General features: G+C 28.4%; 1 protein-coding gene across 3 annotated transcripts in view; it reads right to left on the minus strand.

The window, feature by feature from the left end:
* Positions 1 to 1,596: 1,596 nt before the first annotated feature.
* The window catches only part of LOC112210421 (ionotropic receptor 75a), a 12,796-nt gene continuing 2,644 nt past the window's right edge, over positions 1,597 to 11,748 (minus strand). For all 3 annotated transcript variants that reach the window (XM_024359721.2, XM_067048802.1, XM_067048801.1), the window contains exons 2-9: positions 10,091 to 10,245; positions 9,561 to 9,809; positions 9,301 to 9,434; positions 7,584 to 7,754; positions 6,707 to 6,894; positions 5,774 to 5,982; positions 4,174 to 4,439; positions 1,597 to 2,128 (exon numbers count right to left, since the gene is read on the minus strand). In XM_024359721.2, the coding sequence (XP_024215489.2) occupies positions 1,882 to 2,128; positions 4,174 to 4,439; positions 5,774 to 5,982; positions 6,707 to 6,894; positions 7,584 to 7,754; positions 9,301 to 9,434; positions 9,561 to 9,809; positions 10,091 to 10,204 (1,578 nt within the window). In that variant the 5' untranslated portion in view covers positions 10,205 to 10,245 and the 3' untranslated portion in view covers positions 1,597 to 1,881. The remainder of the gene's footprint in view (positions 2,129 to 4,173; positions 4,440 to 5,773; positions 5,983 to 6,706; positions 6,895 to 7,583; positions 7,755 to 9,300; positions 9,435 to 9,560; positions 9,810 to 10,090; positions 10,246 to 11,748) is intronic.

An 11,748-nucleotide genomic window follows, 5' to 3' on the forward strand; every position in this document is an offset into this window, starting at 1 on the left:
AATTTTGTAAATATAGATTTGTTTTTTTGCTAATGGTATACTGTACATAGAAGCTATATTTTATGTCATATACAGAATTATTTATTTAGACTGTTGATCTATGATCTAACCTCAAATTGTATTTGTTGTTTGGTTATACCTTCACTTAAAACCTAGTCAGTTCAAATTATAAACTGTTTAAGAACATTAATTGGTATTAAAAGGATTATATAAATAGAAAATATATAAATATTTTACCAAAACTGCCATTATTATTAAAATATTAACAATATTAGAATAAGTTTAAGATTTAAGACTATTTCTGATATTTGTTTTAAAACTATTTGTTATTTAGAGTTAAATTTTGGATATGTTTGTTTTACTTTTAGAATATAACTAATGTTTTTTCACATTTTTGAGGAAGAATGTTTTGAAATATATGTACTGCTGTTTTTAAATGTGAAATTATTTCATCTTATCTCTATGGACTGTATTTCCTAACACATAACTATTCTACTTACATAATGTTACTAACATTTAAGAGTCCAGATATATTTTAACATTTTGGTGTTTCTGATCTATTGTTATTGTGAGAGAATGAAAGGAAGAAAGTAAAAAAAAAAAAATGCAATAAATTTGTTAATTGATATATCTAGTTAAATCCCTTTCTATTAGATCTAGTTCGATTTCTTTACCTGTCTTCATCATAGTCTCCACTCATTCATCTATTAGATCTAATTGGAATTTAGCTGTGGAGCTGTGGAAGATGTGAAACATATAATTTTTGACTGTCCTGTCTGTGTACACTTGTGCCAGACTGGCTTTAGAAGGTAAGTTCTCCTTGCTCAACTGGCCGCCTAAGTCCCTAACAGAACTCGTGGTGACTCCCGATATGTTTGGGTCCTTCAAAAAGTTTGCTGAGATTTTCCAAATAAAAAGCCCCCTGCCAAGTGATTAATATAACATTGATAATATGTAAATGTAATGCATATAATAATTATATGTACATAGAGTGAGCCCACTTGAATGAAGGTAGGAAGTTACTGCAGCCCTGTTTGGTGGGAACGCTCTCAGTTGCAGACAACCCATTAGCTTTGTTTTTAAGATTAAACAATGCCTCACTTTGGTTCAGAGATATTTGGACCAATGTGAGTGCTGGCCTGAAGACTTGGGGATCCAGGAGGCTTGGTGACCAAGACTTATCTTGACGGAATATTAAAATGTTAGGAAGTTTGGAATGTACTGCTGGTATAGGGTTGCCCTAAGGTACAGCGAAGGGAAAGAAGAATTAAAAAAAAAAAAAAAAGATTGTGGAGTTTGGTTGACTGATGGAGAAGACCTGGGTTCTTGTTAAAGTGTAGTGCCAAAATAATAATATACTTGAATTACAAACCATTATTCCAAGTTGACTTTATCATAAAAGTACAATGAAAAACTTACATTACATCTGGAATAATTCGATAGTTTAGGAGTTTAAACAATTAGTATTGGTTAAAATAAAGGCCAACTTAAGAACATAAGTATAGTTGGTTATTCAAATGTTTAATCTCAGAGTAAGAATTATACCTGTATGTTTTCATTGTGATCTAACATTACACATAGGATGATAACTTTGGATAAATAATCTATCACTATAATTTTATTATTATAAACTTTTTCTTATGATAACACCAACATTCTTACTAATCACTGGCAGAGATAGGCAAAAATTAGCTATAGTTGAAACTAATAGCTAAAATTGCCATGGATACAACCCTTATTCATGAATGAATCATTAATAAATAAATATTGTATCCATGGCAATTTTAGCTATTAGTTTCAACTATAATTTGTCCAACTCTGTGAACTGGTAAACAATAAATATTGTACATTCTTATAATATTGTTGTATATTAATAATGAACTAATAATATCCTTGAAATTCTGTATCGGGGTCAGTCCTTTTAAATTTCTTGAATCTCTTCATCACCACTTCTGAAAGGAGTATCGTAAAACTCAATACAATCCCCAATACATACAATGTAAATGCTAAGCCCACTGCTTCCAATGTTACATGAGTGTATATTGTTGAAGCGAAGCAATGTGGTCTGGGAGGGTACCAAACTCTCCTGTCTCGTTTGCCCATACCATTTTCTTGTAGGCGTAACATTCTGCAACAACAAAAAGTTGTTATCTGATAGCCTTATAAAATATCAAGATGAGTATCATAAATAAAAGGTTGAATTTTTTTTTTTTTAATTTATTTATTGATATTTACAACTGTTTTAAAATATATACAACTAGTAAATTTGACGTTAGTTATACAATGGCATAACACAGATATGTGGAGATTCAACCCATTGATAGAACTCCAATAAAGATCTCAAGGCCATCTTCTTTTTAGATGCCTAGGAGGATTATCAGGTAATGCAGGAAAAGCCAGGGTGGTTGAGAAATTTATCTTGAAAGGATTGGTATCTGGCTCTGGCCAAATCAGCAATATATGGAACATTGAGGTTCTGATCGATAACTTGATTTGTGACAAAGTAAGGAGCATTGAAAAATTTGGATTGTATGGACTGAATATGAGAGGAATTCGAAAGTTTAGTGGAGGCCCAAAGCTCAACTCTGTGAGTCCAGATAGGCCTTATTATAAGTCTTGTAAATGAGTCTTTTTTTAATTTTTTGGAAGTTTAGACTGTCTAGTAAATGTTGGAATCGACAAGTAGTTTCCTGTCTTTTCAGTCTTGTATAAGGATTCCAAATTAGTTGTTTGTCCAGATGTAGTCCAAGGTAACAGATCTGTTTGACAGGAATAAGTGGGGTATTATTAAAGGAAACTGTGAGCAGAAAGTCATGGGTTTACGATGGAGGATAAATGTGATTTTAAAAATTAATTTAATTTTAATGATTTGTTAATAGGTGTGGTATTTACACATCCATATTTAAAGCTTTGATAATATTAATTTATATTTTTAATTGAAATTAGCATTTTTGGGCTGATGATTTTCTAATTTTATAATAGATAAGTAATTTAAATTTCATATTATTCAATTAAATCCTAATTGAAAATCTGAATAATAATTTTTTTAAGCGAAACTTCTTTAGCAACATTCTATACTCAAGAAAAAAACTGTAAATTGATTTTGTGATGCTAGAATTTATGAAATGGAAGTTGTGAGGGGAGAGGGTAATAAATGAAATAAAAAGTAATTTTATTCTGGGACATCTAGTCCCTAAGAATAATTACAATGAACAATTGAGTGCCCACTGTCCAGCATAAAATGGTTTAATTACTAAGTAATAACACATTCAAAATAGTAATATAAAAAATAAAATCAAAAGTTTTGAAGTTTCAGGCTTGATATTTATAAGTACTCAAAAGTAATAATAAAGTAAACAATAAAATAATTGACAATGCGATATTGAAATAAATTAATAAATAAAATATATTAAAGGAAAAACCTATATCCAATCTACCAGAGTTAAAATAGATATATTTATCGAAGGGAATGAATACAATTTGCCACAAATTAAGGACATTAAGTATTAGTGTTCAAATATTCATTCATATAATATATAGAGAAATTGAAGAACAAAAGAAAAAAATGTAAATGATAATAATAGTACTCACTGAATTAAAAGAAAACAAAATTAATAATAATAAAGAAATACATAAGTAAAGGAATATACCATCATTACTTGTATAAATAAAAACTATGAATCTGTATTAAAAATATAATAGAATAAAACTGATCAAATAAAAATATAAAATAAAATAAAATAGATACACATTCTCACTTATATAAAATATTTACATTCTGCAGGAGAATTTCAAGCCAAGCCTTGCCACCTCCGTGTGGAAGGCAAGGCAGGGCTCCAAGAGATCCCAGCCATGACATTGGTATTAAGGACCAGTGGAGACTGATTGAGAGCCGCTAGATTTAAGAGATATAAGTAAAGGAGATAAGTGTGTACTCATACCTCATTTGAAGATAAAAATAAAAATATAAACATAAACACAGGCACATATGATATATTTACTCTCAGAGTGGGGAAGTCTAAGCCATCTCTTCTAAGAGGTCTCTATGCTTTTACCTTAACCTCATCACATAATGAATGCTAGTCGCGGTTGAGTGAGAACGCTAGATGTTTAGGTTATAATACAATGCATTGAATAATTACTTAATACACAAAAATATTTATTCCTACTTACCCTTGTGCTATCATTTCTCTGAAAGGTGAATCCTTACGAATTGGATTTGCTAATGGAAACGGCCTCATAGTCTCAATTTCTCTTACATTGCACTTTTCAAGGTCAGTGTATGCAACTTTGAGGATCCCATACAATGCCAGATCATCTGAAATAAGAATGAACCTCTCTTTTCGGACCCTATCTAGGCCGATAAAGGGGTCCATCATTGTATCTTCATGTTCCCTTGTCTTAGCGAACATTCCTGATGTCAGGTAGGCCTTTTGACTCTGGAATCATAAATGGTTGAAATTCATGGAAATTAATACCATGAGCTAATAATAGCTGAATAAAATTGAAATCTATATAGATCAAAAATGTAATGTTCATTTCTTACTTATCTAAGATCTCTGAAAGTTTTTAAACGATTTACCCTCTGTTTACTTTTTCAAAATGTTCGGTGTCATCCTGGGAAGATTCTTAGTTATTGAAATCCTAAATTTATTCAGTAGGAAAAAAGTTATGTGCAAAATTCAACAGTATTGGCGCATAGATCAGAAGATATATTCCTTTTATACCCCTATTTATTCTCCATCATTTCAGCAGTCAGGTAATTATCAAGAAGACTTCAGATTGGTATATTCAACTTTTAAATTTTGTTTCTATTGCAGGCTATAATATCCTAGTCAATTCATAAATATTTATCCTCTGTTTGATAGCAAATAAGCTGATGGTTAAATAAAATTGCCTTGGTCATAATAGCCTGCAATATAAACAATTTTTTAATTTGGATACGTTAGGGTTCCCTTGAAAATGGCCTCAGGGTTGAAACGTTAGAGAAGAATAAAGGGAGTGAGGGAAAAGAAATTTTTGAAGATCCTTGATTTTACATGTGTAATAAATAAAAGTAAGATGGTCTACGGACGGTAAAAATAAACTCTAAGGTATAGCTAAAATGATTTAAAATATGTGAAAATTTATAGAGAAATGAACAAAGTAAATTGAAGAAAATAAAAATAAGATGTATGGTAAAAAGCATAAATTAACAAGAATTACAAAAAAGTATTAGATTAATGAAAATGGAAATAACAACAAATAAAAAAGTAGATAAAAGGGAAATTTAAAAAAAATATAATTGTAAAATTATAACTTACCTTTTATCTACTTTTTTATTTGTTATTATTTCCATTTTCATTAATTGTCTAATACATTTTGTGATTCTTATTTCTTTATAGTTTTCACTATACATCTTATTTTTATTTTCTTTAATTTACTTTATTATTTTTTATTTAAATTTTCACATATTTTAAATCATATTTAGCCACACCTTAGTTTTTTTATTTCGTGTTACCTATTCTCTTACTGACTTATTTATTATTTTAGTTGTTTGAAACTTTTTTTGATCCTGATGAAGCCATGCAAAATGGTAGAAAACAGCTTGCAATAATTAGTTTAATTACAATTGGAGTTTTTTGACCTCTTATAAAAGAAATTTTTGTTTTAATTTATTCTCTCTTTTAAACGTTTCTACTATTAATTAAAACTTGTTTAATAAAAAGTTAAGAAGTGTTTCATGCTATATAAAAGCTGATAGAATTTCATCCTAAGATAAGTTTTTACTTACAAAAGTAGCCATTAAGTAAGGCACTTTTGCTATGCTAGCCTTCATTGTACTCTTTTGTAGTTCAAGCTCGTTGTGGATAGATGGTGGGACTGGAGACAAGAGCCCGTTCATTATCGCTGCACTGTAGTAAGAGTACAAAACTAAGCCAAGGAATAGCAAAGATATACTGTAGACTCTTGCAGACATTCTATTTTTATCATGGAGTAGTCCTGTAAAACAAATAACATTTAATGCATCAAAGAGTAAAGTTCAAATTATGTGCTGATGAGCCACATAGAAATTAAAAATGAAATATTGGAAGGTCGTTGATTGACCATGTTTAGTATATAAAAGGAAGACAGTCCGTGGGCTCAAATACTAATAAAACTATTTATCTTGAGCCAATGTTTTGTCCCAGGGCTTCATCGGAGCTAAAAATGATACAAACAACTAAAATAATGTGACAAAGTTAGAGAATAGATAACTCAAAATAAAAGTAAACTAAGGTATAAAAAAGATTTAAAATTGGCTAAAAAAGATTTAAAATATATGAAAATTTATATAGAAATGAACAAAGTAAATTAAAGAATTTATTTTTTTATTATAGAATTAAATTTTTATTTTCTTTAATAATAATAATAATAAACTTCTAAAACAGTTTTGCCATACCATAATTTAATTGTATTTCAAGTTATCTATTCTCTTACTTTGTTATATTATTTTAGTTGTTTGTATCTTTTTTAGCCATGATGAATCCCTACAAAGTGGGGCGAAACATTGGCTCACAATAAATAGTTACTAATTACTATCGGTATTCTTTTGACCGCACCCAAACCATATTCCTTTTATATAAAAAAATAAATAATTTTAACAGACTTACTCATATTAGTTAGATATAATAAAAAAATAAAAATCACACTCAATTATGTAATTCATAGTAGGCAAAGGTATTACCTTGCTGTGACAGAATAGCAGTAACAAAAATAATGCCTTCAGTCACATCCTTGTTCTGTACTAGAGAGAATATTGCTGCTCCGATGACGATTGCGACAAATATACAAAGCCAAACATTGAATGAAAATGGCAAAATCAGAGCACTATAGGTTCCTCTGATTCGTTCTTCCATGAATAAGCATATAAATCTAAAATATAATAATTGTGATCATAAAAGTCGTAGTTCTATTAATTTTAGTATGTTATAAAAAAAAAAATATAAGGAGTTATGCTTGCCAAAAAAAGTTTAATAGTATATTTTTAGGAACTATTAATATTTAAATAATAAATAAACAGCCCCATGATAGCACATGACTGTGGGTGGAGATTCTTAATTTTCAATTTTGCAGTATTCCTGAGCAATGGTGTACCCAGGATCAAAGCTAAGAGGCCTGTTCAGGTTGTGACATTTCAGCATGTAAAAGCTTAATGTAACTAAAATTTTAAGAGCATTAAATATAATTATAACAGTGCTGTATTAGTTATTAAAATTATTTGATTGAAAAAAAAAATTGAATTTTTACTACATAATTAATATTTTTCACTTCTGGGCAGGGGGCAGGTGCCCCTTTCTGGGTACGCCCATGTTCTTGAGATAATTCACTGTACTGCACACTTCAGATAAAGTACTTGATCATATTGATGAAGTGTATAGTATCCGATAACAAAAATACATTCTATATCACAATATCACTTTTTTTTATCTTTTGTTATATGAATGATTTACAAATCAACAAAGCCCTATTAATACTTTGTTATTAATACAGTGAGGTAAGATTTGAATTATTAATTTTTATATTTAATGGACAGTTTTTATATATACAAAATTAATGTTTACCTCAAATCTTGTAACTGGGGAACAAAGTTCACAGCACGCATACGATCCTCCCTCATCGCACACGCTGTAAGACCTAAATCTGCGTATCCTCTTTCTATAACTCCAACCATTCCTCCAAATGATCCATTCGGCAAAACATATCCCCAGGTTTCTGACGGAACTATCTCAATCCTATCAAAATACATTCAGTATTATGTATTTTGTAAGCAAAAATATACATTTAAGGATTAATTACTTAAGTAATAATACTCTGTGTAACTAATAATAAATATAAATAAATGCTTGTGTTATGTTACTTGATCAAAGATTTAGAGAAGAAAGGAAAGTTATATTGTTACTGTTTAATGGTGGGCCATTGGAATAATTATTATTATTATTGGATAGAATTCCAGATATCAGGAATGAACTTGAGGTCTTCTTTTATGTTCAGAATCTTTATTATTTATTTTTTTAAAATAAGTTTTCTTTAATTTGTTATATATTTTAATTTTAACACTTTATAAATTTAATTTATTAATTATACTAATTAAATTAATAATTTAATTAAAAGTAATACTTTAACCTATTTAGTCAATAAAATATAATTTTAAAATACTCTTTTCTTTATTAATTATTTTATCTATTTATTACCATAAATAAAACTAACAAATTGTATAATAACATGTAGATGTATCGTTTCGAAAACAAACAGTGAATTATATTATGCTGAAGGGAGACACAATATTCCTGAAACATCCAAAAATAGAATAAATATATGCATTAAAACATTGTATTTTTATTCCTTTTTTTTTTTTTTTTTTTACCTTAGGCAATTATAATTTTTAAAAAGGTATAGGTCATATAATGAAATAAAATGAGTCTCATAAATCAAATTCTGGTTAGACATTTTTTTCAAGTGGTCAAGGTCTACAAAACCAGTTGCCACTGATTTATGTTTTATAATCTAGTTCATAATCATTTATTCAAGTAATTATTCATTTATTATCTCAAGTTTCTTTTTGTACAACTTTTCATGTTTAAAATTACAATAATTTCAATATATACTTCTAAGAACCGCAGTTGATGCCCCTTGGTTAGTAAGAAATAGACTACAAATGGAATCAATAGAAGACTATATCAAAAAACGGTTCATAAAATTCCACTCCCATTCACCGACAGTTAAAGGAGCAGTAACTTACAACTTAGAAAATCCTACCTCATCCTGGAGACTGAAGCCATTATAATTCTGTTATAATTTCTTTAATTATCTATTATCTGTTTATTTTTTCTCTTCATCTCTTTCTCAAATTAACTTTTTTTCCCATTAGAAGTCAATTATTTGTTTTGTTAAGTCTATGAATGTCATTGTTTGTGTTTTTCTCTCTTCTTAGGAATTGTTATTCTTATCTATTTATTTATTTTTTATCTATATATATTTTTTTATAATTCATCGTTATCATTCACAATTATTCAATATTTATAGCGTTGTAAAACTTATAAACAGTTAGGTGTGTCTTTTGCACGAGACTTCCCCCCCCCCCACAATAAATTGTTAAACAAAACAAAATATGTAACTGTTATATCAGCAATGTTAGGCCCGCCAGGCCAATCTGGTATTAAATGAAAATATACTATACTATTGTCATGTTTAATATATTTAACAGTATAATATATAAGTCTCTTTCATACATCATTTTTGAAATATACTTAAGAAATTAATATTGGACATCAAACTTACTCAAAATTATAAAATTGTGCTAGGTTCTGGACGTACACATAAGCGAGTCTTTCCGATGTTTCCCACTCAGGATAATAGCTGTAATCCCCAATTTTTTCTGTCATATTATTCTTAAAAAACTGAAGTTCCAACTCCTACATGAGAATGCAATAAACACATTTTTAAATAAAATTGTAAGAAACATTAAATATTAATCATGTTTCTGTATTATTAATATTTGGAATATATTATCATTATTAGTTATAAAAATATTGGTTTACCAGTAATACACCTTTAAGAACTGTGCCGTTCAAGTCGTATCGGTGCTTGCTGTTTGGCATAAAAATCTTTGGAGGTCGCCAGGTACCTGCAGAAGAAACTTTCAAATTTCGCTTTGTATTATTGTATAAATCCCATAGTAAGCCATCCTCTGTTCCTAATACAACATCACTGTCAAGTCGAATTTTTGTTAAATTCATATCAAGAGATTTCACAGGATATCCAAGCCATATACCATCAAGGCCATTTATCTAGAGTTTATTATAATTATTATTTACTAATTAAGGTTTTTTTTAGTTTAAATTTATTGAAAACTTCTAGCTAATAGAAGAAAATAAATGTAAGAAAAAAATATAATCAACAACAATATCAATAACTATAGACATACATACATGTGTATATTATTACTAGGATATTTGGTTATGAACTTGAAATATTATTAATAACTGAAATAATCCATTTGGTTAAAACAGTAAATTTATTTTGCATAATTTACTCGATAATCTATTAGGGAATGAAAGTGAATACATACCGTTTTAAAAAAATTCATATTTTTTGTACAGTTGAGATCAATAAACCATCCCCTGACATATGGTGGTCTTGATTCTTCCTTTTCATCGAAAGTGTGATGTTTAATCTGTATCATAAAACCAAGTGCATTCAAATGTTTTAGCAGCCATACACCCTCTAAAAAAAAATAAATATATATAAATATGAGTCTAAAGTATCATAAAAATACTTCTCAAGAAATGGCCATATAATTGTTTTTTTTTATGCTTGAGAAAGTATGTTTATGTTTCACAATTAATGATTTTACTTTCTCAATTAAACAAAGTGGAGGAAATTTGATAATTGAGTGAAATTGTTTTTTTGGTATCATTCAATTATCAAACTTCCTCTACTTTGTTTAATTGAGAAAGTAAAATCATTAATTGTGAAACATAAACATACTTTCTCAAGCATTAAAAAAATTAATGAAATTATTTTTTCGGTATCTTATGTCAGCAAAGCGGATCGTCCCTGCTCACCATATTACTAATGCGCACTTGGCACCTTTGACTCTCCAAATACAGTGGACATCACCTATACCCCTTAAAATATCTTTGGGTAAATGAAGGAAGCATTTCTCACATTCACATTTTATTATACTTAAGTATTATTTATATTTTCACAGGAGAGTATGAAAAAAAAAATTGGTATCTTATGTTGTTTAAATATTTTCGGGTTCCTTGATTTTGATGAAGTTATTTAAAAAAAATTAATCTGTCATCTTCATCACCTATTTCTAAACACCCCTTTTTCTTCTATAGTAAAGAACCAATTTCATCTAAACTATAGGGGCTAGTTCATTATTGAGGAACACGATGACCAAGAAAAAAAAAAATCATCCATAATAGAGCTATAGAATAGATTCCAACCTGTTGAATGAGAATAATTTGAGTATATCGAAACTGGTTTTGAGTGGATTTTAGGATATTATCAAAAAATCCCTTCCTCCCAAAAAAAAAACTTCAAGTTTCTAAATTATCAATTAATTACTAATTAGTCAAAATTTAATCAATTCAAAAATCATCTAGACAGAAAAAAGAAAAAAAAATACTTTATTAATTTCTCTTGTTCATGTTCACATTACAATTCAAAGTATTTCTCACCTTCAGGAATCTAGTATTTTATTTATAATATCTGAAATAATATCATTGCATCATCCATATTTTCATATAGAAGTTTAGTCATTATTCATTGTTTAGTAATTAAAAAGTTATATGAAGATTGCAGCTTGGCATGATAGTATCAATTCACTATCAAATAGCCTTTTAAACTATTGAGGGATACCTGATACACTCATGTCAAACTAGTGTTAGTTTTATGGATGCTCTAAGCAAAGGATTTTTGTCCTCATTGTCTTGTTATGACTTTTCTTACCTAAAGGTTTCACTTCAAATTATTTCTTAACATCAGAGTTAACGTGGAAAATGTTTAGGTCTATATGAAATATGAGTGATTTATGGTTTTAGTAGTTTCTTAAAAAATTATCAAAAGCATAATTTTATTTAAAGTTTGTAAAGTTGAGTCTCAAAAATAATTTCAAAATTTCTTTTTAAACAATTTTGATCTCTTATCTCTCAACTTTATTCTTTTTAACATCCGACGTTTCGACCTCTCAGGTCATTCTCAAGGATTCCTTATTCT

The sequence above is a fragment of the Halyomorpha halys genome, unplaced genomic scaffold (genome assembly GCF_000696795.3).
Source record: "Halyomorpha halys isolate HHAL.00 unplaced genomic scaffold, Hhal_1.1 Scaffold1981.1, whole genome shotgun sequence".
Taxonomy (NCBI): domain Eukaryota; kingdom Metazoa; phylum Arthropoda; class Insecta; order Hemiptera; family Pentatomidae; genus Halyomorpha; species Halyomorpha halys.